Source organism: Ochotona princeps, chromosome 1, assembly GCF_030435755.1.
Source record: "Ochotona princeps isolate mOchPri1 chromosome 1, mOchPri1.hap1, whole genome shotgun sequence".
Taxonomy (NCBI): Eukaryota; Metazoa; Chordata; class Mammalia; order Lagomorpha; family Ochotonidae; genus Ochotona; species Ochotona princeps.
Genome location: NC_080832.1, coordinates 18,158,383 through 18,184,825, shown reverse-complemented (window position 1 = coordinate 18,184,825; position 26,443 = coordinate 18,158,383). Strand labels below are relative to the sequence as shown.

The window sequence follows — 26,443 nt, the reverse complement described above, 5'->3', positions numbered from 1 at the left end:
AAAAGTATCCAAGAATTAAAAGATGTGATTAAAAGGCCCAACATAAAAGTTATGGGGGTTTCAGAAGGCACAGGAAAAGAAGCTAGGATTAAAGGTGTATTCAATGAAATAATGAATGAAAACTTCCTACTCTGGAGAAAGAGTTGGAAAACAATATACAGGAGGGCTACAGAACTCCCACCAGAGTTGATCAAAAATGAACTTCACCATGACACATGATAATCAAGCTCTCTTCAGTTGAACAAAAAGAAAAAATACTTAAATGTGATGTGAAAAAAATCGAGTGATGCATACAGGGAATCCAATCAAACTCACAGCCGACCGCTCAGAGAAAACACTAAAGGCAAGAAGAGAATGGAGGGACATACTCCAGATTCTAAAAGAAAAAAAAAATTAGCCGAGAATAACATATCTTGCAAAGCTCTCCTTTGTCTTTGAAAAAGAAATAAAGTTCTTCCACAATAAAGAAAAACTTCGCGAATTTGCCTCATCTAAACCTCCCCTACAAATGATACTCAAAGATGTTCCCATGAAAGAAAAAAGGAATAGCAACTACCAAAAATAAAACCAAACCATCAAACAATGAATAGAAAATGTAGGAAGCACATGCCAAGATAGAGGAACCAGGAAAGACTTCTTAGAAAAGACACCAAAAGCAAAGGCAATCAAAGCCAAAATGAACAAATGAGACTGCATCAAACCAAGAAGCTTCTTACAGCGAACAATCGACAAGGTGAAGAAGCAACCAACAGAATGGGAGAAAATTTTTGCACACTGCACAAGTGATAGGGGACTAATATCCAGGATTTACAAAGAGTTTCAGAAACGCAGGGTCAGAAAACAACAACAACAACAAAAAAAAAACCTGTTAAAAAATGGGCAAAAGAAATGAACAGATATTTTTCAAAAGAACAGATTCAAATAGCTTAATAGACTTATAAAAAGATGCTCAGGCTCCCTAGCCATCAGAGATACAAATGAAAACCACAATGAGGTACCACCCAACTTGAGTGAGAATGGCCTACACTTAGAACTTGAGTAGCAACACTTGCTGGTGTGGATGTGGGAAGAAATGTACCTTCCTTCACTGCTCATGAGAGTGTAGGCTAGTAAAACCACTGTGGAAATCAGTATGGTGGGTGCTTGGAGAATTGCAAATAAACCTGCCATATGACCCAGCTAACCCACTCCTAGGAATATACCCAATAGAAATGAAATCTGCATATGAGAAGGGGATCTGTAATCCTATATTTGCAGCAGCACAATATACAATACCAAAGGCATGGAAACAATCCAGATGTGCATCCAAAGGAGAATGGTTAAAGAAACTGTGGTACATCTACTCCATGGAATATTATTCAGTTAGTAAGAAGAATGAAATTATATTATTTACAAGTACGTGGTCCCAAGTAGAGACCACTATGCTCAGTGAAATGAGTCAATCACAAAAGAATAAATACTATATGTTGTCTCTTATAAAGGAACTAGCATGGAAAGTGTAACTTCAATAATCCAATCCATACTGTTTTTGTTTGTTTGTTTGTTTGTTTTTGGCTATATCCCATGTGTTTTGATGTTTTTTTATTTCAGTTTTATTTATTCCAAATACTTTCTTTTCTCTTGTCGAATTAGTTACTGGCTCATGGATTACATAGTGCCATACTTTTTCCCAGGAGCCTTTTGTGTTTGCTTTTTGTCACTCCGTGTGTTTCCTTTTTCGTTACTCCGTGGAACATTTTTCCATGGTTCTGTAATTTGTTGTTGCTGTTATTGTTATGGATGTTTTTCTAACTCATACCAGTTGTTCACCTTGTTTCATATAGTGATGGAGTACTGGGGTCTACCATATCCAGATGTGGAGGTATAATGCAACATGCATCCCTGCTTCTAGGTAAAAGTTGGATTCCCAATGAAACTGTTGGAAATGTGTAGACAATGGGATGCTAGCCTGTCTCACATTGTCTGTACTGGCAATCTCAGGGTACACTTAAATAAGAGACTGATGGAATTTTGATTCCTTACAAAGAACTATACCATTGTAGCGAAATGGGAACAATATGACACGGGGTGGGAGTTTGGAGGTAACCCCAGTTTATGCAAAATTGTACCACAAAATTTAAAATTTCCAAGTAAATATAAAAAAGAAAGAAATGAAGTTGCCCCTTCAAAATTTTTTTTTGAAAATCAGAGTCTAGAAGGAAACTCCTGTGCCAGGCACCATATCCTAGTGCCTGGGGTCTTCGTCTTGTATGTGCCAGGATCTCATGTGGGCACCGGTTAGTGTCCAGGTTGCTTTACTCCCCTCCTGGCTCACTGCTTGTAGCCTGGGAAGACAATCCAGGACAGCTCAAAGCCTTGCGGCCCTGCACCTGGGTGGCAGACCCAGGACAAGCATCTGGTTCCTGACTTCAGATAAGCTCAGCTCCAGGCATTGCAACCGCTTGTGGAGTGAATCAGCGGATGGACGATCTTCCACTCTGTCTCTCCTCCTCTCTGTAAATCTGACTTTCCATTAAAAATAAAATAAATATTTTTAAAATGAAACAGAGAAAGGAAGCTCCTGGGGTAATGTATGCAATGTCATATTTGACTTTTTAACTTTCTCAGCCTACAGGTCAATAGACTGAGGTATTTTCACAGTGTTATGGAGTAACTACCAATATGTTTAGAGCTGTTTTCATCATTCCCAGCAGAGATTCTGTGCCTATTATACAAGAACTTCCTGTTCTCTCTCTCAAGCCTGTGGTAATCTTTTGGTCCCTTCATTTGCAATAATAAAGAGGGGAGGTATTGACAAACTTGTGCCTTTAAGCCTAACTTGTCCTCCATTATCTATTACAGGAAAAGAAGAGGGTTAAAAGCCATTACATAAAATAATATTCAGGTCAGGATTATAAGGGTCATGCAAAGAAGCCATTTTTGGTCCTATTGCTCCTTTTTACCTGGAAAAAACATGCTGTTGTTTGAATCTGCTATTCAAATGTTTTCTTCCTATGCAGCCTTTCCCCTGAGAAAAACAGCAGTGTAGCCCCTTCAACTTCTAGAGTGCTTTGAGCACATGGCATTTCACATGGCTTGCAGTTGTGGCACTCCCACAAATAAGTCAATGGTATAGGCTGTGTGTTGCATAGTTCTTGGGACCTGCAATGCTTGCTGTTGTTGCCGAAAATAATTATTGACATAGGAATTAATTCAGAATGATTCTTATCATGTATAACTAAAAGGAGGAAAATATATGTGAATTTGAAATAACAAATTCTATCATTTATTTCATGTTTTTATTATAAAGTAATACACATACAAGTAAACATAATGACTTCATTAAATAAAGTCAATCTACTTCGTGGTAAAATTAGATATTTAGTTAGCAATAAAAGTGATATTGGAAGTAAAAGTTAGATGGACACATATCAGAATATGTGATAATTCTTATTTATGTTTACATAATTTGTATTACAACTGTATAGAATTATTTAATTTTTTCCCAGATATCTCTATATACATATACTGCTTTGATTCCTCCATTTCAAACATTTTAATTTACTTAACTGTAGAATGGGGCAGCCAAGAATTTACTAAAAGGCCTAAAAAGAGCAGTATTGATATAGTTCTGGATATAGTGTGGTTATGCTAAACAAAATTATATTCCTTTCTTCTTATTTTTAGGGTTGTTGGAGGAAGATAACTATTGATGATTTTCTGCCTTTTGATGAAGATAACAATCTATTACTTCCAGCTACAACCTATGAATTTGAACTTTGGCCAATGCTTTTGTCTAAAGCTCTCATTAAGCTTGCCAATGTTGAGTAAGTGGAAAGAAAGTAGCTCTCATTTATATAAAAGCAGAAAATGCAACTAACCAGCACAGATACATATAACTTTATTTAAAAATAATGCCTATTTACAAATAGTGTAAACTTTCTAGTATAAATGTGACAAAGCCAAACATGAAATAAGTGGGTTAGTCAACAAGAAGACAAAATTTCTCCAGAAAAAAATTATTTGAGAATTTTAAATCCCCTAGGCTGTCTTATTGTGAGCTGAAAGTCAATCATGGGAAATAATGCTTCAAGTTAGTAAGATAAACAAATTTTTTCGAGGAGGAAAACACTGGTTCATCTAAATGCTAAATAATCTAGCACAAGATCCAAGGAAAGTTTTAGACTCTATTTATGCATTAATAACTCTGCTTTTAAAATCTAAAGTCTGCTGAATGATGCCATGTACTCTTCAAACTTCAAATAAGTATGGTTGCTTTTGAGACATGCATGATGAAACTGCACACACACACACACACACACACACACACACATATCCTTCGATATTCCTTCAAACCCTACTTTTGTCTTGTGTGCCTGGCCTGTGTGAGTCATGTATGCCTTGCTACATTCTCTGAGATTCCACTTGCACATAGAAATGGTCAAGGCATCCTCCCCCTTACAATACAACTCACCATGCAAAAATGCAAAGCCTTAAGGTGAAAATGCGTGCAACTCTGTCATTGTCCAGCGGGAGAGTTCTGCCACACCAGTGCACAGGCCGGAATCTCAGAATCCCCTGCAATGTGCCACAGCAGCTCAGCAGTCAATAGGACAGAATCCCCTGCAATGTGCCGCAGCAGCTCAGCAGTCAATAGGACACAGCTCCAAGCTTTAACAGAGAATGTTAGCCATTTGAGGAAGCACAGCGATGCCAGTCAGAAACCAGTTCCGCTTTACCGGAATTTCTTTTGGCATAGCTTCCTTTCTATTCTCTCCCAAGACTACAAAAGAAAACAACCGCACATGCTGTCATTTTTTTCATCTCTCTTCCCTTGCCAACTCCCAACTTTGTATGCAGAATCTATTCTACCAAACTATCAGTTTGTACTATCAATAACATTTATAAAGATTCAGTCCAGATTTTGTAGTTGATTGAACACTACTAGATATTCATATTAAAGGGTACTTTTTGGGGTGGCAAAAATACTCTTAATTTTCATATGTAATTTACATCCTGAAACTAACGTCACAACACCAGTGAAGCATTAAAAATGATGCAGCAAATTAGAGTGGCGTTTTCTCTTTTTGGAAACTAGGGTTCTGCAGAATTTTATGGCAACATGAGTCATAGAGTTACTTTTATTTTTTTTAATAAAATGCTTAGAAATAAAGGGCCATGCTAAGTGTAATATACTTTTTTGGAATTTTTTTTAGTGGAAACCTCTCTTCAAGGGTATAATTTATATTATTGCTATAAAATCTTCTCAGATTATATTATATACCCTAATTTTCACAGTGGTTAGTGTTCTACATTGAAAATATTAATTCATTTAGCATACATGAGAAGCTATCCCAGTAGCTATTTGTCTTTGAAATATGTAGAAATATTTGTCTTTGAAATATGTAGAAGTTCCTATCCACAAACAGCAAACCAATGTCATTTTTGAACAAAGAAGTATGTGGCTAAGAAGACAAGATCTCTCTCTGAAGTGCAGAGTGTGTTGGTCAGTACCAGGAGCAGCAGAACTAATACACAGTGGACTACCATTGTGTCTCCAGGGAGGAAGACTTCTGACATTTCTGTGTATAACTAAATTGGCTAGCCACTGCAGAAAAAAAAAATGTTACTGAAGGAATCACATGAGAGTAATACAGGGTGAACTACAGCATCACATGTCATCATGTTATGTTAGCAAATCCACTCTGTTGTTCAAGATAGAATGTCTCTGTTCCTACATAGTTGTCTAGCAATTTCATTAAAAGTTACTGATGCCCCACTTAACCTGCCACAAGTGATTCAATACACACCTTAAAGCAATTCCTGAACTTTAAACGACTAAGGACATCTTTGCCTTAAAAACAACACATCATCAAATATTGAATACATAAAATGGGTTATGTACCACTTACGTGCTTTAGAACATATGAAATGTCTTATTTACATGGTAAATAATTTCAGAAATTTAAAATATAAGGCTTATTAACGCACCTTGTAAATGTGTGACATTTTATCAACATACCTACCTAACTGATTTAGCAACAAACAAATGTGGTCATTGGCATGTTTACTTGTGCTACAAGATACAAGTGTGACCTTGACACTTACAACTACCGTACTGTTTATCAGCAGTTCCCTCCCCTTAAGTGTATCACTGTGCTTTTAACTGCTTTCTTTATTTTGTATTTTATATAACAAGTGTGACCTTTGACATTTATTACTATATTATTGTTTATTAGCAAATCCCTCTTCTTACATGTATCACTGTGCTTTTAAATGCTTTCTTTTCTTTTCTTTTTTTGTATTTTATTTTTTAGCATCCATGTAGCTCAGAGGCGAGAGCTGGGAGAGTTCACAATTATTCATGCACTCACAGGATGGTTGCCAGAAGTCATTTCTCTTCAGTAGGTTTGCTCATTAAGTTTCTGGTATCTATTTATTCTGCCTACCCAAGATTTCTTTAGAATATTTTTTAGTCTTTAAGAAGATGTCAAGAAAGTTCATGTTTTACAAACTGTTTGGAGAACAACATTTTATAGTAAGAGTATGCTCCTTAAGGATTTTAGAGAAGTTTCTGCTTCCTTTTACTTGGGAAGTATAATTCCATAGGTCTTAGGTTAGAACTGTCACCCATGACAAAGATAGATTAAAGAGAAATAGGTAAACAGAAGTTGAGTAACATGCATATTTAACATGGGGAATATCCAGGAAAATCTAGCTTATATAGCAATTTTCAGAGAAAGGACAAGACAAATGGAAAAGGGGTTTGAGTGTGTATAGGTAACAACTTGTGAGGAGGTGAATCAAGGTGAGATGAAAGCTGGCTGATAGCTTGTTCCAGTGGACTCCTCCAGCACCATCTTAGGGCGTGTAATTGTCCAAAGACCTTGTAGTGGTCCATCTTAGTTCTCTCTGGAAAGGCGAGGAGCAGGAAGACTTTGATTTTGGGAAATGTAAGCCCTGCTTCCAGAAATATGAGCAGGAAGACACAGAGCCTCTCACTGTTCTTTCTTCCTTCCATCCAACAACCCTTCATATTTTGGGGTAACATATCTCCCACACTTACATGTGTTATGAATTTAATACCTTCCCATCTGATTCATAAATACTAAATTACTTGTAAAACATTTATTTTATAGTTATTGTGATAAACTATTTATAGGTTTCTCTTAAAACTTATACAGCAATTACACTTTAATACAGAAAATTGTTTTGGGTTTTTGTATATATTATGTCTAACCACAGCCAAATTCCTGAAAGGATTATCTTATTGTTCATTCTGTACAACCCCAACAAGTGTCTATACATCATTGGTCATGAGGGAACGGATGCTTAGAGAAGCCCAGTTCCCCAAAGCTGTGCACCTCTGTCATTCATAAGATACTAGACATAAAATGATCTGCTATCTGTGACCTAAAATCTTGGTAAGTAAAGAAGATAAGAGAAATACTCTGCACTGCAGAGCTCATTTAAAAGTTCACAATGTTATTTAATATATAAAGGTTGTAGACTGAGTCTGATCTATTTTCATGTCATATCATTTCCATAGATAGTTAAAAAACTGATTAGGTTATGGTGCATTTAAAATAAGTGTGTCAATAGATATGAATACATCATCATTCATATCTACTTTTCACATTATGGATCAAAACCAGAGTACAATTATCAGCTTGGAATATCTCAGATCTTTGAGCGCCCCGGTGGCAAGTTTGCCAGGGTTGATAGAGGTGAGAAGAGACTCAAGGTAGGTCCTTCAGAGGTAGCAATTTAGAGTCCATCAACAATCCCCTCATTTTAGCAAGATAAGATAGATGATGTTTGGTTCAAACAGAAATATTTGCAGGTAAAATACTGAAGGTAAGATACCCTCTCAGAGGGCAACTTATCTGTGGAATAGAACCTGTGTTTTTCTTTTGGAAAAAAGCAAGATGATACCTTTTGTGAGTTTGCCTGATATAATGTAGAAATGTTACTGAGAAAATTGTAAATAGCAGAAATTTTAAGGTATGGATGGATTAATCTAGGTTTTTTATCATTAGTGTTCATGGAATGTTTATACCTTTGTCTTAATTATCCTTGTGCAGTGGTCAGTAGGGCTATCAGAGATGTGCGATCATCAAAAATCCATCAGAGAGAAGGGTAAAGAAAAAAGAGAACAGCATAATTACCAAGTAGAAAAATGCTCAATTCATTGTGTCAGTTTTCTCTTGCTAGAATAATATACTAAAATTATGCAAGAAAATTGGAAAGTGTTCTTATGCTTTCGTACGTGTAAGTCTGTTACAATCATTATCACTTATAAATATAGGAATCTTAGTTGTTCAATCAGTTTGCATGAATTTATTGTTGCTTATGACATATCTACAAAAGTTTAGAGTTAGTTCTCTTTCTCTCCATACCTTCCCCCTCTATGTAACTCTGCCTTTCAACTAATTATTTACTTATATAGAATATATACATATATATGTGTGTGTGTGTATGTGAATAACCCATGGTATGGGGGTGCATCATGTGTAATACTGACATGTCTCATTATCTCACATGTATTGGCTCAAGTACCGGCTACTCCACTGATACTCCACTGGTCTAACACTCTGCTGTGTGTCTAGGAAGGCAATCCAAATAGCCCAGGTCAGGGGCCCCTTCTACCCATGTGGGAGATGCAAATGAATGTCCTGTCTCCTGGCTTCTGGCCAACCCGGCCATAATAGCCACTGTCAGCATTCTGCATCAAATATTTAATTTGAATTGTCCAGTAATGTATAAGGTCATTTTTGTTGCTTTAATATGTTTTTTACTTCATAGAATTTTCTTTTATCCTGTGGATGGAAAAGCAGCAACATATTCATGGATTCAGAAAGATGTGCTTTAATCATGCCAATATCAGTTGGTAGTTGTGAACATAAAATTTTATAGCTCTCAAATATCAGTAATATCAAAATATTCATGTTTAGAACTGCTGTAGAATTGAGCTGAAAAACAAAACATACTGAAAGCATACAAATTGTTAGATCCTGGAGATCTAAGGGCCATCAGGGGACACTTCAGGTAGTTCATTGAGTCACAGAGGGAGAAGGAAACCAATTACTGTTTTCAGGCTACCAGTTCATCTTCTTTATTTCACTCAGAAAAAAAAACCTGAATGAATGAGTGGTCTGGCGACAGTCTGCTTCTTCCCCACACTTCATTGTCTCCTCTCATCTAACACTGTGTCCTTTCAACATCAATTGAGCAGCTTTCCTGAAGACTTTAAGCTTGTCAGATCCAGTCTAATTGACACTATAGTATTTGACTCTGCTGGATAACTCTTCCCTTTATCAACATTTGGTTCACTTGGCTGCCACAACAACATACTCTCCATTTGACCTTACTTGCTAATCATTGTAAGACTTTATGGTTATTTTTCAACCGCCTAACTATAGTTTGTAACAGGGTCCTGTCTTAGGATTTTGGATAACAGTAGTATCCAAAGTCTATCTACACATCCGACCACTGTTTCCTGAATTCAGAATTATACCCAACTGCCTGACTTGCATAGTCATTTTGGTATCAGAACTGTATCTTCAACTTAAAATATTAAAAAAGGAACTTCTGACATTCAACTTTCCAAGCCCATGTACCTGTGAGAATGCCTCATCTCAGTATATCGTGGTAGCACCAACCTCATTACTACAGCTGCATAAAATAAAGCAGAGTCATCCTTCATTACGCAGTTCCTTTCTTATATACTCCTTCATTGAGCTCAATCAACAGTGGTTCTCCACTTACTGTCAATCTATTTGGTTTTCTATGTCTCCATAATCACCATTCCAGTTTATCTCATTATCACAGCTCACCTTACAACTAGTTCCTGTGGGCATACTTTGCTGTCTTTTAGGTAATTATTCTCATGATCATCACAATAACTTTCTAAGATATAAATTAGAAAAGAAAATCTAGTGCAGCTATTAAGATGTCACTTGATGACATCCATACCCCATAGCAAAATGTTTTGTTCCAACTTCTGCTACAGATCCCCGCTGTTGTACACCCTAAGAGGCAGCAGCGACAGCTCATTCACTCGGCTCCTTGGCATCAACTTGTCATCAACTTGGCAGCAGCAGGTTGAGTTTGTGGTTGTTGCTGCCGCCTAACCTGGTCCTGACAGGCTGTCATGGGCATCTGGGGATTGAGTCACAATATGGAAGATTCTCTCTCTCTCTCTCTCTCTCTCTCTCTCTCTCTCTCTCTCTGTCTCTTGCTTTTAAACAAATGCAAAAGCAATGCTGTACCTAGAATTGTACTACCTCTTCACTTTAAACCTTTTTGTCATTAATCATTATACTTGAATTTTTAAATCTTTTTTTCTAATTTTTTTTTATTGAAAAGTCAGATTTTCAGAGAGAAGGAGAGACAGACAGAAAGATCATCAGTCCGCTGGTTCACTCCCCAAGTGACTACAACAGCCAGAGCTGAGATAGTCCAAAGCCAGGACCCAGGAGCTTCTTCTGGGTCTCCCACATGGATGTAGGGTCTCAAGGCTTTGGACTGTCCTCAACTGCTTCCCCAGGCCACAAGCAGGAAGCTGGATGGGAAGTGGGGTAGCCAGGACTGGAACCAGCATTCATTTGGAATCCTGGCACATGCAAGGCAAGGACTTTTAGCCACTTGGCTGCTACTCTGGGCCCGAATTTTAACATTTTAATCTGGACCACCAGGGATGTGCACTGGTTCATGTATGATGTCTGACAGTTTTCCTAACCTTATTTGCATTTGGAAAACCCTTCACTGGCCACCAGGCCTGCTTTCTGTTGCTTAAATATACAAAAGTCACTGTCCCCTAGGATATTTACAGAAGCTGTCCTTTTTTATAACCTGGAATAACTCCCATCAGATAGTCACTTTGATGAGTTTGTCATAACACTTAGCTCAGTGTAAGTATTAGATATTCATACAAGTCTTCATATCATCCAAGTTAAAATCTTCTGTCACCAAGTTATGCCACATCTCATCCTCTTCATTGTCATCATGGAAGTTATCAGTTTCTATTGTTTCCCTCTCTCTCTCTTCATATATATCTACATTTACATATAGATATATACTCTAAATATAAATAGATACCTATAGATATATAGAGACATATAGACAATAGATATAGATATATAAGCATATATGTACATATACACTATGTACCGATACATAGGCATAGATATGGCTTTATCTCCTTCACATTGCATCTTTCAGCATACAGCTACTGAATGTTAAGATCCATGAGACAAATCCTCTTCATCTTGTGCAGTGCTATGCCTTTTATTATTAAAACAATTACTTTGAATTTTCGCTACAGAGGATGTAAATATGTGTTGAATGTATTTCAAGATAAAATTTTAAGACTATACTAGAAATGTGTAATAAGTTCTTTGAGATACCAGGGCAGAAAGGTATAGCTTAGAGCCCTCCAGAGGTAATACCAGAACTGAAGATAATGGATTAGTTGATTGAAGTGTGGAAGTCAACTCCAAGAAAATCAAGGATTAGGGCATGGAAGAGAGTAGCATGCAGTCCTAAAAATGCTTGCGATTCTGTCTAGCTGATATATGTGCTACCAGGTAATGAAGTAGCATGGACATATGGGAGAGAAGTAAGCAGAATTCATGACAGCTGACGTGGCTTTCCTACCAACCTTAGAGAGCTCTTGAATTACCTTAGATATGAGGATTACGTTGCTGGATTTGTGATTTCGGAAGACAATACTCATCGGTATAGCCCATGGCAGAACTCAATCAGTCAGAGTGACAGTATTATTGCACAAGGAAATTGTAAGGGCTCTGCAGAGTAATGGTGACAAGAATGGAGAAAACATGATTTAATGCAGTAATTGCATATAAGAACAAAGCAAAACTGGGCCTATTTAACCAGGATTTAATATGGTCTCTTCATAACATTTAGCAAAGCCTAGTATACAGAGGGTGTAAATTTTTTTAAAATTGAGTGAATCAATGTATAATTATGCTTTTAAATAAAATTATACTCATAATTAAAATTTCCTATAAACAAAATAATGTTTTCTATCAGTATGTTTTTTAATTGAAGTAACCAAACACACATGACTTCAAAATTAATGCTAAATTTTGCCTTTTCTCCAAGCCCAAAATATACAGACAAAGTTTGGGAGCTGTTGAAAGAAATATTGCCTGAGTTTAAGCTGACAGATGATCTCACCTCTGAAAGCAAGATCGCAGTTGTCAATGCCAAGTCCAAAGAGCCAGGGAAGGAGGGGAAGGATGGAAAAGAATCCAAAGAGGGAAAGGAAGTGAAGGATTCAAAGGAATTTAAGCCGGAACCTTCCATGACCACACTGAAAATCCCTGAGAAAAGTGACAAAGCTTTGAAGGGTAAGTATTTTAGGTCAAAGTGTTATTCAATATGGACATTGTATTTAAATGATTTTCAAACATTTTTAAATGAGATTTTTGTTTGCTTGTCATTATTATTAATGCGGTATTATAAAAATTGTCCTTTATTTTCTAGTCTATTATATCTTATGATGGTGCTTACTATGCTTAATTTTTCTTCCATTTTTTGCTTTCTTTAAAATTAAGTATATTCTATATGTTAAAAGAAGAGTAGAATGCATCAAACAACAAAGAAAGTTATTCTCTACATCTTCGAAGAAATGTGAAATGATAGCAGATTAGATTTTTTAATGTGTTACTATGATATGGAGGATTAAATTTGAAAAAAGTAATTTAAAGTCGTTTAACAAAGTATAAAAACACTATTCTTTTTAAACTGAAAATATGTCAGATATTATTTTAAAAAACATTTGATAGTATTGTTTATTTGATTGTATATTAAAAATTTAGATCTTTCATCCATTTTAAACTCATTTTTATGCAAAATGTAACAAGGGCTCTTGCTTCATATTGCTGCCCATTGAGACCCAATTTTCTCAACATTTGTGAAGAGACTGTTCTTTCTTTAATGAGTGACTTTAGCTTATTTGTCAAAGATTACTTGCTTATAAATGCATGGATTGATTTTGGTGTTTTTTATTCTGTTCCATTGAGCTGCACACCTATTTTGTGCCAGTACCACAGAGTTTTGATTATAATTGCCCTGTAATGTGCCTTGAAATCTGTTGTGATGCCTCTGGCTTTGCCTTTGTTTTTAAGATTGCTTTTACTATTTGAAGCTTATTTTGTCTTTACATTAGTTTTAATATTGTTCTTGCCAAAGCTGAGAAAACTGTCCTTGATATTTTCAGTGGGATCACATTGAATCCATGGGTTGCTTTATAAAGTACGGGAATTTTGATGAAATTAATCATTACAATTCACATGCCTGAAAGACTCTTTCATATTTTCTGTCTTCTATTTCTTTTCTTTAACATTTTACACGTTTCATTATAGAGATCTTTCACATTTTTGGTTCAATTTCCTCAAAGATACTTAAACTTTTTGTATTTTTTCAGAATGGTACTGACTTTACGAGTACTTTCACACCCGTAGCATTATTCATGCATACAAAGACTTCTGACATTTTGTGTGTTGATTTTATGATCAGAAACTTTACCAAAGTCTCTGATGAGTTACAATAATTTCTTAGTAGAGTCATCTCTAAAAGCATATCTGCGCTATATATATGTGTGTATACATATATATATATATGATTATGCTATCTGAAAGTAGAAGTAATTTGACTTCCTCCTTTACAATTTGCCTCTCCCCCCCTTTTTTTCTTTCCTGATGGCTTTGGCTAAAACTTCTAAAACTACTGTAGAAATGTGAAAGAGTGCATCATTGGCTGGTTTCAGATCTCAATGGGAATGCTTGTAACATTCCCCGTTCAATACAGTGATTTTTGTGGATTTGTTATATGTTGCATTGATTGTGTCAAAGACTGTTCCTTCCATGCAGAATTTCTTTTAGGTTTTTACAATGCAAGGATATAGAACTTTATTATATGCCTTCTCTCAATCTATCAAGATAATAGTATGCTTTTTTTTATTTTTAATGTGATATGTTACATTTCTTGATTTGTATATGTTGAGTCATCCCTGTTACCAGCAATAAATCCTTCTTGGTTCGAGTGAATGATTTTTCTGGTGTGTTTTAGGATTCTATTAGCTAGTACTTTGTTGAGGATTTTTACATCTATTTTTATCAGGGATGTGAGACTATAGTTCTCTTTCTTAGTTACACGTTTTTCATATTTTAAAATGAAGGTGATGCTGGTGTTGTAAAAGACTTATTCAGTAAGGGGTTTTCCAGATGCGTGCTTTTCATATTTTGAGAAGTATTGGAATTAGTTTTTCTTGAATAAAGTAGATTTCAACAGTGAAGCCACCTGAAAAGCCACAAGGTGGTGCTGGGCTTTTCCTTGATGGAAATGGCTCATCACTGATTCAATTTCCCTTCTGTTATCGGTCTACTTAGGTTTTCTATGTTTTCATCAATTACTTTAGATAGATTATATTTGTCTAATATTTTTTTTCTGGATTTTCCAGTTTGTTGTGATATAACTGTTTGTAGTAATTCCTTATAGCTTCTTTTATTCTGTGGCGTCCATTTTAGCCTCTTCTTTTCTTCCTTTTTGTTAGTTGCTTATTTTTTATGTAGTTTTTTTTCAAAAATCAACCCTTCATTTCATTGGATTTTTATTGAATTATTACCTTCAATTGTGTTTATTTCTTCCCTAGTTTAATTTTTTTGTTTATTCCTCATGGTTCTGGATTTGTATTGTTTGTTGTTTTCCTGTTTCCTTGAGACGCACTGTTAGATCATTTATTGACATTTACTTTTTTCATAACACAGCTTTGGTTGAATCTGTAAGTTTTGGTACGTTATGCTGTCATCTTCATTTCTAGGATTTTTTTTTTATTTCTCTTCCGATTTCCTCTTTGAGCCACTATTTATTAGTAGCATACTTTTAGTCTCTGTGAATATTGAAATTTTCTAGAGCTTCTGAATTTGTTGCTTTCCAGCTTCATTCCCTTAAGGTCAGAAAAGATACAGGGTCTGACTTCATTTTTTTTTTTTTACTTTGATTAAACTGCTTCATCATGTAGCATATGGTCACTCCTAGGTAAAGTTCTATGTAGATGCAAAAATATGCATTATGTTGCTTTGGGATGAAATGGTTCTTAGATATGTTTGATTCTTTCGGTTCATCATGTAGATTAGCTGATTTTAAAATTTTGTTCTAATATTACTAAGAAAACACACACACACACACCTCTTAAGATGTTGGTGGAATGGTTCAGAGACATCAAAAGGGAAAAATCGGTTTGGTGTTGTCAGTTCAGCTTCCGAAGATGACGGTACTTGGAAACTCAGAAGGAGTGCTGTCGTGTTGGAGAACAACAGCGGTGTATTTTTCCTGAGAAGGGATGAAGAAGGATTCACAGCCCATTTGGAGGGTTTGGTTCTATAAGGAGGCAGAATGAATCCTCCATGCTAATAACGGGGCATAGATCTTAGGAGAATGAGATGATGGTAACTGGATTAAGTTTGGTAGGAAGAAGTTGAAGATGTATGCTAGGGCAAATATAAAGGCATAAATCTGAAAATTCAATTTCAGAATTAGAGGTTTATTAGAAAGTAAAATTATCTTCAGGGCTTTTTAAATTGACAGAAGAGGTATTTCATGGGAATGCATATATGAATAAGAATTATAACAGAGGGAATAATTCCAGGTCCAAGAACCTTATGAACAAACCATGTTGGCACTAAATGTTAGTGTGTGTTGATTTAATTCTGGTCTTTATAAGGAGATATTTTATAGATGGAAAGTATGTCCCTTGTATACAAAGGCTCCAAATAAGGGAGAGGTAAAAGGGCCTCACATTTAGTACTCAATTTTCAGCACAGGTTTTTCTGTTTTTTATTTTTCTTTTTCAAAATGGGAAAATTAATCTGACAATATAGACTTGTATAAAGAAAATATACTCAATCATCTCCATGCAGCATAAATGCACGTAACATCCATAACAGGTAACACTGCAGAACATCCACAACGGATGTCAGTTTTGAGGATTTTCTCTGGTTTTAATGTGCAGTTTCTTCTTAAAGAAGACGATGTTTTGAGGAAATTGTGGTTGGAGTTTTACGCTTAAACAACATCTTTATTTTTTTCATCATCTTTCACTACAATGACTGAATAAGAAATTAAGTCTCTTCTTAAAACATTTATTATGATTTTAAAAATATTTTGTGAAAACAGATACAAAAGAAATTGGAAAGAAGAGGAGTAAAGATGGAGAAAAAGAAAGGGAAAAGGAAAGATTCAAATTTTCACTTCATGGGTCCAGACCCTCTTCAGATGTGCAGTACTCCATGCAGTCCTTATCAGAATGTAAGCTCTCAGTTTGTCTGCTACAATGCCTGAAAACGTTGCGACATAAGCATGTCTTTCCTCTTTTCAAAGTGGTAAATAACCTTGCTTGAGATCGTGTATAGCTGACATCTGTGGGCCTCCGTGCGAATGCTCTGTCTTTCCTATGAGATGGAATGCTAGTTGTCCACGTCCCCAACAGTCATGGGGAAAACAGTTACATATAAAGGAGGTTTCTACTAATCATTTTCAGATTTGTCTTGAACAAATATTTAAAGTTCATCTCGCAAACCATAGCAAACGGCTTGCATAGCTTTTTTGCATTCATAGTAAGGTGGTAAACACCAAATTTGACAAAAGCATGAATACCTGGCTTCGCACAGTGAGCCTCTGGCTCGCTGACTTTCAACAAATCACTGCGCCTGCAGATTGTGAAAATGATGGCATGTTTATAATGTGACAGCAACACAAATGCTTTTGTACATCATGCTGTGTAACTGAAGAGACGTAGAGGTCTATTTATAATAGTCACGTGCTATGAAGGTCCTATAGTTGCTCTTGAAAATCCCAGGGTTTCTTTGTTTATCACTTAGCAACAGATTGGAGAAATCTCATTTTACTTAATATATGTCTAATCAGAATTTACTAACTGTTGGTAAAAGCCCTTGGGCCGGTGCACTTTACCCTTCCCTAGCACCTGACATAGAGGGGATGCACTAGAGGACATGTACTAGAAGATCCGTACTGGAAAATCACACTCCATGCTAGTCCAGCTGTAACTGACTAGTTTCACCTTTTGTAGACTGCATAGTCTCAAACTTGGTTTGGATGTAGGTCATAATTTTGAACTCATACCTAATTATATGGGCTAAAAATGTGTCCTTTTTGTCTCCTAGCACTGTGCTTTATCTGGTTTATTTTTCTTTGTTTCTTTTAAAAATACATTTATTTATTTTGAAGTCAGAGTTCCTTGGAGAGAAGAGAGAGAGAGAGAACAAGAGAGAGAGCTGTTGCGTCCGTCAGTTCACTCCACAGATGGCTGTGAGGTCCATGGCTGAGCCAGGCTGCAGCCAGGGGCCGGGAGTTTCTCCAGTATCTCCCACATGAGTGTCAAGAGTTCAAGTACTTGGGCCATGTTTCATTGCTCTCCCACACAACGGAAGAAGCATTAGTAAGGAACTGGATAAGAATCAGTACCCATATGGGATGCTGGTGCCTCAGGAGGTGTTTTAAACCGCTACACTACGGCTGATGGCTCCCTGATTTATTTCCGTTTTGCCTTCTTTCTCAATGTGTGTTTATTTTTTTCTGAGTTGTGGGAGAAAATTTCAATAATTACAACTTCTAGTATTTACCAAAATATCTGATTTTGTGGTAGTGAAAAACAGTCACTAGTTATTCCATGTGCAATTACATATGAAAAATTGCTGTCCTAAACTGATGCTATATGCAATGTTTTCTTATTTAGGGCAACACTACATACATTTTTAAAAATCACTAAAAATTCTCTGAGTTGAAAATAAAGTTAATGATGTCTTGCAACTTAGTGATCTTCCTGCAGAGCTGACATGCCACGTGGCTGCTGGTTTGTGTCCTGCTTAAATACTTCTGGCCAACTCCCTATCAATAGCATGGGAAAACACAATGCAGGGGACTCAGAAGAAGCTGCAAGCTCCTGGCTTTGAACTGACTCAGTTGTGGCTCTTAAGTCCACCTGGAGAGTGAACCAGTGCACAGAAGATCTCTTTGTCTCTTTCTCCCTCTCTGTAACTTTTTCATGTGAAAATGAATAAGTACTTTTAAAAAATTAATGATGCCTTTATGTTCCTGATAAATTCACCAAGTCAATGTCCACATAAAGAGTATGGTTTAGAGTTTGCACTGTGAGGTCCAACTGGCTTCCTTCAGCTCTCTGATAAGAGATGGAGTCTACACGTACCAGACATAGTCACTGGGCCACTTTAAATTCAGAACCCTGTCAAGGGCTTATTTGTACAGTTACGTATTAGCATACCTATTGCTCAAGTGTTTGCTAATTCTTATTCTAAAGGGAAAAATATTGTGCTGCAATAGACTCTGAAGGTATTTTCTCACAGAAAAAAGAGAATGGCCTTATCAATTTACATCTTCCACAGAGCTAATCTCACTATGTGTTGCATTTCCTTTAACTGAATTATTTGATGTCACTGGTAACTGTGATTATAAACATACTCTGAACATACAAAAGATAACCAAGTTACAATGCAAGTTCCCACAGGAAAAAAAATAACATGGTATTTATACTATTTATGCTTAATTTTAGATTAAAAACATAATATGTTCAAATGTAATGCTGTGAAGCTTCAAAATTTAATATGAAGAAGCGCTGTTCTAGGGATTTTCTGAAGATAACAGCTATCTATGATAGCTGTTGTTAAAATAAGATGATGTTTGCTGTTTTAGAATACTGTGGAGGCTGGTGTGGTTAACGCCTTCAGCCGCTGGCCTGCAATGCCAGAATTGCATTTGGACGCCAGTTTGTCTCCCAGTGCCTCCGCTTATGATGGTGCTTCTTGCTAAGGGCCGGGGAAAAACGATGGAAGATGTCTAAGTGCTTCGCCACCTGCCACGCATGCAGGAGGCTCTGAGAACTTTCTCAGCATGTGGCTTCAGTCTGGTCCTTAGCTGTTGTGACCACCTGGAGAAGGAATCAATGAGTGGAAAACCGCTGTCTCTCTGCCTCTCCCTTTCTCGGTACCTTTGCCTTCCAAATAAAAGTTAAATAACTTTAAAAGAACACCATAAAGAAGATACAGTGTTAAGGCAGCATAAATCACATGTATATAAATCACTTATATATGTTTATATATCATGTCGTTAATATCTTAATACTTATGTGACATGCAAAGTTTCTTTCATTTTGTTATTTTCAAAATGTCTTCATTAAAGCTTATTGGCTGCTAGAACTAACAAATGGTTCAACTACTATACATATTTCTTTCTGAATTACATAAAATCCAAGACTATTGCTACTGATTAACAGAAAGTTTTTTTTCTTAGTGGTATTTATAACATAAATACATTTTCTTAGTGCTGTGGCTTATTTATCATACAAATTCTAAAGTCCTATTCCACTCTAAAAGAAAGGTGGCTGGTAAATTGTGAGTAGTTTAAGGGCGGAACTTTTATATTGCCAGCATATGTTTTAATACACCTCTGCCACATTCTGTTGACTGTACTTCAGGCCTGTGGACACATCCTGCTGTCCAGGAAGTTGAGAAATGTATAATTACTGAGGTTTCAGGAAAAAGAGGAAACCATTCGATGAGTGATAATCAAGTGTTACCACATTGTACTTTCCTGACATCTTTGTAGCCACATCACTTTCCCCTCCAAATGTGTATGTTCAACAGTTCTGAGTCCCAACCTAATCACTCTCCTGTAATTGCATCTAGTTCAAAATCCAGAATCTCCAATGCATGGGCAGGTGAATTTGCATCATCCAGCCACATATGAATCAGCTGCCATCTCTTATGTCCATTGAAGAGGGACAGAATAATTGGTATAAACTCCCACTCATGAAAGAAAGAAATAGGACACATTGTCGTTGACCGTGAGCAATTATGATGTTCTAATGACAGGGCCCTGTGCAGACTGTGTGATGGCAAACAAAAGTTCTTTGTCATTGCATATGTATTATGCAGGAACACCAAATTAACGGGTAAAAATGTAGGTTTTTCAATCCAGAGAGTCTTGTTCTAAAAATTCATGCTATTTGCTACCACAGTGGGTAAATATTTTCCAGCTTAAAATTTGTTGAAAACTTTAGTTCTCTAAATAAGCAATATTTATCATCATATGAAATTACAGAAAACTTATAAAAATAGAAATGTTGAGCTAATCTGATATCTGGTAAAAAAAATTATCGAATTTATTAGCGAACTGAACTTTAGAATTAGTCTATAAGCTATAAGATAACTTAGAATTTGATTAGTAATATAGAATTCAAAAGCATGGCAGAATTTCACATCTTGGCTTCAGAGAAGCAAACATCAGTAAGATTAGAATATGCTCAGTGGAATGAAAAGCTGTTATTTTCTGATCATGAGAGACACTGCCAGCTGTTCCCAATTTCCTCTCCTTCCTGAGTATACAGCTAAGCTGTATTTTTCCAGCTGCTACTGAGGTGAGCTGTGGCTGCGTGCCGAAGTTCTCAACCAGGAAACGTGAGTAGAAGCAACAGCACTTGTTGGCTGTCCTGTTCTCTACTCCATGTGTAATTTCCCTTTTGTTGCCTAGACACAGTTGAGAACATAATGGGCAAAGGTGCAAAGCCACTAGTGTGGAGAGAGGAAGAATCTAGGACTCGCAACCGTAGCATGCAGAGTCCATTACATAGTTCACAGGAGCACACACAAATGCAGACTTTACACCTCACATTCTTTGTTTATTGCTAAAGTTAAAATTACCTGTTGATACATTAATTGCTGCAGGAATCAAGTTCAAATAGCAAGATGGAACTGTGTGATGTTTGCTCAGCAGCAGGTGATAAACTATGATGAAACAGGTATCTCAGCCTTGAGATACATCTGTGCCATACCACAGAAAAACTGGAACCTGGGAAAGCTGGAATATACATGCACTCAGCAACCCTTCATTTCGAAAATAAGCAGTCGAATGTCTGCTACTGCAGTTAGTGCTTGTTTAGAACAATTACTACTAGCAGTCAATGAGTTCAGGCAAATTGACTATTCTAAAATGAGTGAAAGAAATTAGAATGAAATGTCAGAGTTCACAGAATAATTTGAGATAAGACTTTAAAAGGTTTTCTCCAAAAGGGCCTGTAAAATATGTTAGCCAGCATACGTGGTTCTGTGTTGGCCTTGTGGCATAAGGGGTAAACTTGCTACCTCAGTGCTGGCATGCCATGTGGGTACCAGTTTATGTCCCCGCTATCATTTCAGCTCCCTGCTGATGGCCTAGGAAAAACAGCAAAGGATGGCCACAGCTGAAATTGTCATTTACTGAAGTCCTACAATGTTGAAATTTTGTGATCTCATTCAAAGAGATAAATGAGGGCCCGGAGTGGTGGCCTAGTGACTGAAGTCCTCGCCTTGAATGAGCTGTGAAGGCATACGGGTGCTGGTTCTAATCCCGGAAACTCCACTTCCCATCCAGCTCCCTGCTTGTGGCCTGGGAAAGCAGTCGAGGATGGCCCAAAGCCTTAGGACCCTACACCCGCAAGGGAGACCTGGAGGAAGTTCCTGGCTCCTGGCTTCAGATAGGCACAGCACGGCTGTTGCGGTCACTTGGGGAGTGAGTCAATGGACCGAAGATCTTCCTCTCTGTCTCTCCTCCTGTCTGTATATCTGACTTTGCAATAAAAATAAGTAAATTTTTAGAAAAAAGAAATATATGACAAAACTGGAATTTAACTAGTGTTACTTTATTCCTAACAGAATCCTCTGAAATATGCTTATAGGGAATCAAAATTAAATAAATAAATAAATAAATAAATAAATAAATAAATCACATGTATACTGAGGTATCTAAATAACACCAATGTAGGAAAATTCTCTTTTAAGCCATAAAATACATATACTTTAATGGTAGTTGTAAGCCATGCAAGATTCATAAATATCTTGGAAAAAACTTAAAGGAAGATATAAAAACTAGACTTTTAATAGCTGTTTCCTGACCCAAGAATGGTTTTTTCCATTTTCCTTAAAACTATCTATTATTTAGTAGACTCAGTTATATGTAGCTGTGTTAAACATATAAGAATTACAACAAAAAAATCCTCAAAAAAGGTGACATTTCCTGGCTTGTCATGGATAATTCCCTGAAGCATACCTCAGAGCTGCCAGATTCAAATCTTTAAAATACTGTAAGATATTTGAAAACAAAATAGTTTCATTTACTTTTAATAAGACCAAAATCATCCTGTGTATTACAATATTACAACATCAAACAACATATTAAAAAGAAGCAATGAGGGCCTGGTGTAGTAGCCTAGAGCCTAAAGTCCTCGCCTTGCATGCGCTGGGATCTCATATAGGCGCCAGTTCTAATCTTGGCGGTCCCACCTCTCATCCAGCCTTCTGCTTGTGGCCTGGAAAAGCAGTTGAGGATGACCCAAAGCCTTGGTACCTGCTCCCGCTTGGGAGACCCGGAGGAAGCTCCTGGCTCCTGGCTTCAGATTGGCTCAGCTCCAGCCATTGTGGTCACTTAGGGAGTGAATCAATGGGTGCAAGATCTTCCTCTCTGTCTCTCCTCCCCTCTGTATATGTGCCTTTCAATAAAGACAAAAAATAATCTTCAAAAAAAGAAGCAATTAACCAAATATGAATTGAAACACTTCACAGATAAATATTAAATTTTGGGAGTGACTGACCTTTTGAGATTCTTTGATAATTATAAGCTTTCTTTCTTTTTCCAAATATGTTGTACTGTTGTTTAATGGTGTCCCTGAGATTCTTTCTGCTGGAAACATAATCTCCAGTTAGCAACTGGTGAGATGGGAGGCTTAGTAGAAGAAATTAAGCCATAGGGCCAAGTTAAAGGTTATTGGGTTGATTACAACAGGAGGAACGTGTGTGTGTGTGTGTGTGTGTTTGTGTGTGTGTGTGTGTGTGTGTGTTTGTGTGTGTGTGTGTGTGTGTGTGTTTCCTTCTCTCCTTCCCTCTCTTTGCCTTTCCACTTTAGTACCATAAGATGACGAATTCAAAAGATCACCATCACTTGCTGCCCCTTTATGTTGGACATCTCAATCTCCAAAACTGCTAGGAAATAAGCTTCTGTTCTTTATAATTGACCCAGTCTCGGACATTCTGATATAATAGTACAAAGGGGACTATGACACATTGAGTACGTGAATATATACAATATTTTGTAGTGTTGGAACTTCCTGGACCCCTGAGTACCACTTGTAAGGCAGATAAAACATAATTCAGAAATTTCCATTTTAAATCATATTATGGTCCAGATTGTAGAGGATAAAATACTTAAACCAGCTAGTATTCTGACTTTCTTTGCCTATGACATACCACTTACTAGATACTTTCAAATTCATCCCTCAATAAACACTGGCTTGCCAATATTGTAGCTTGAAACTTGGGAGTCTTCTTGTGATCTGTGTTTATAGTGGAAATTGGAGCAAAATATTTTGTCATAAATATCATTATATAATAGGTATCCAACATTTCTAAAGTTATGTTTTTTATAACCCCACCTGAATTTCTCTACTTACAACATGCTTTCTGATGAAATTATATAATGAAAAACTTTTCCTAAGTATTTGTATCACAATCAAATTTTGTTTTTACTATCATCAGTAACTGAGAAGCTCAGATGATATGTTAAAGGCTTAACACAATGTATTTAACACCAAAAATTTAAATATTTAAGTCAGGAGCCATATGAAAACACCTTGGTAAGGTGGTTAGATTAATCTATCTTACTACAATTTTTATGACCCAGTGTATGTTTATTTTACAGGTTCCTCATCATCACTGTCGCCTCATATGGTCGTCTATGCTACATTTACACCGCTCTATTTGTTTGAAAACAAGATTTTTTCATTACAGAAAATGGTAAGCATTCATGACCAGGAAATGTAGTAACAGTTAATCTGTGCAAAAATGGGAAGACATCTGTAGTAGAAAGTACACCAGAATTTAATCAAAACTCTGTTCGAATCCCATTTCCTGGTCTTTAAAATTTGGTACTTGTCCTTAGGCACCAGGTATATCCAAAATCACCCTCAATTATTGCATTTTTTCTAATTGAAGCTATAGTTTTTAGAACGCTCCAACCATAAAAATAGAAAATATGGAGATTGTACGCGTAAGTGGAAAAATTACTCATCGGTAGCAGTGACCTAACCACAATCAGACAGCATATGTCTTCTTAAACCAAATTCTTTAAATGAATTATACTCAGAGCAATTGCAGTGACTTTCCACATATGATAAAGCAATGCAAAATAAATAAAAATGGTTTTATTATAAATCTGATGATTATTAATGATTAAGACAATACAGTAGAAGTAATAAAATTAAAGTACTCAAATTATAAACTCCCAAGTACAAGCCCTGTTAGCATTTTGGTAAGATCCTTTCACTTTTATATATTTTGTGTATTTATGCACTTTTAGAGTGAAATTATACTTCTATTCCATATGGAACCAGCATTTTACTTTAATAAATCATCAACATTTTCCCATGATGTCAAGTTTTAGTATAATATTTAGTTGACTGCATTGTATTTATACATTTCCATAATATTTATCTTTTGCAGTTAAAAAATATTTTTTCTTCTTTGCTTATAACAGTCCAGGAGTATGAAACATCTGGTTTATGTGCCATATCAGGCCAGATAACGCCCTCAAAATCATTGGGAATTCTGAATGTTCTAAATTCCCTACATCAAAGAATAAGACTAGACACTGCTATAATATAATAGCATTATAACTGTTCGTTTGGATAACTAAAGAAAGTATGTTTTAAAGCTTGGATATAAATGTACTCAAAATGTAAATATTTCAACTGGATAATGATTAAACTTTACCACACGCATTCCAGTTGTCTTTAACTTATGCTTAGGAGACATACTGTTTTCATTTGCCTCTCCTCCTCCTCCCCCATTTACTCCTTCCTCCTCTTCTCTTCTAGATTATCATTCCTTTCTACAAAAACCTGCTACATAATTGTGTAACACTGTAAAGATAGTAGGAAATACTCTGACATCATGAATGTAGAGATATGGTGCTTTCTCTGTTTTTAATCCAAAGTTAGGTATCCTTGCTAACAATAACAAGGTATTGCTAACAGAAGCTAATGGTAGCAATGGCAATTAAATTGGTCTTTAAAATGGGTGGCACTCACACTCAACAAAGTATGCTCCCTAAGCCTGTTAATGATCAAGCTGGTTGAGACCAGACTTGGCCATCTCACGCCTGACTTGGTTTAGCCTTTTATCTTTCTAGCATACCTGTAAGTATGCTTATACATGTGAGTATATAAACAGGTGCGATACACACATAATAGTTTTTAAACAAAATGGCAGCATCCAAAGGGTTAGCCCCTTTACAAAGCACAATTCTCTTTCAGAATAATAGAATAAAAATGCTAAAAAGTAAAAACTCTCACCACTTAGGTCACTAGAGCACACCCATCTTGCTTTGTGGAGATGCAAAGCCTCATGTCTGAGAAATATTCAAACACATTGTAAAACTGCAGATTGTACACATACTGCATGAGCACTCCATAAAAAAATGATGCAAAGTAGTTCACTTGAACTTTTAGTGATACTACTGAGAGATTAAGAATTTAAAACTAACTTAAGGGGCCCAACACAGCTGCTCCAATTCCCATCCAGCTCCTTGCTTGTGGGCTGGGAAAACAGTCAAAGACAGCCTTAAGACTTGGGACCCTGCACCTGCGTGGGAGACTCAGATGGCTTCAGGTCAGCTCAGTTGCAGCCATGATGGTCGCCTGGGGAATTCAGCAGTGGGTGCAGGATCTTTCTTTCTGTGTCTCCTTCTTTCTGTAGGTCTGCCTTTTCAGCCAAAAAGAAATAAATAAAAATTTAAAACATTTAATTTTGAATCCAAAAGACAAAAAAAAAAAAAAACCATGTCTTTCAGTCTGCAATTGGAAGTTCACATTTGCTTGTTTGCCAGTTCAAGAGATGCTTCCTAAATATAGGCTAAAAGGTGAACAGCTTGTGGGTATCTGAGGAAACAGTGATAAATGTGATTGGCAAGTTTTCTCTCAACAAACAATGAGAAAAGCAGGCAACAATAGCACAATTAGACTATTATTATGACAAGAAGGCATACAAGGTGTCTGCCACGTAGCAAGTACTTACTGTTGGCTGGAAGAGTGAGCACAGGGACATAGAAATTAATGTGTGAGAAACTGAAGTAGGAACCTATGAAAACACGTCTTGTTTTCTGAGCACCTGGGGAAGTCTTCCCAAAGGAACAGCTATTAAAGCAGAGGACTTGAAAAGTTCTACAAGAAGAAAACGTGTGATCAAAGCATAGGTCTTACATTGAAATGTCTGGAAGTAAGCAAGATCCCATTGGCTTCAGTAACATAATGGAGATGGAACAGATTGTGAGGGACGAGACTTAAAGGTTGCTGGAGGTGTGGGTGAGAAGCATGCAA

General features: G+C 36.5%; 1 protein-coding gene across 3 annotated transcripts in view; it reads left to right on the top strand.

Moving 5' to 3' along the window:
- ADGB (androglobin) overlaps positions 1-26,443 on the top strand; it is a 170,280-nt gene that overhangs the window by 46,246 nt on the left and 97,591 nt on the right. For all 3 annotated transcript variants that reach the window (XM_058666997.1, XM_058667057.1, XM_058666939.1), the window contains 5 exons: positions 3,667-3,806; positions 6,297-6,383; positions 12,106-12,353; positions 16,183-16,314; positions 23,770-23,864. In XM_058666997.1, the coding sequence (XP_058522980.1) occupies positions 3,667-3,806; positions 6,297-6,383; positions 12,106-12,353; positions 16,183-16,314; positions 23,770-23,864 (702 nt within the window). The remainder of the gene's footprint in view (positions 1-3,666; positions 3,807-6,296; positions 6,384-12,105; positions 12,354-16,182; positions 16,315-23,769; positions 23,865-26,443) is intronic.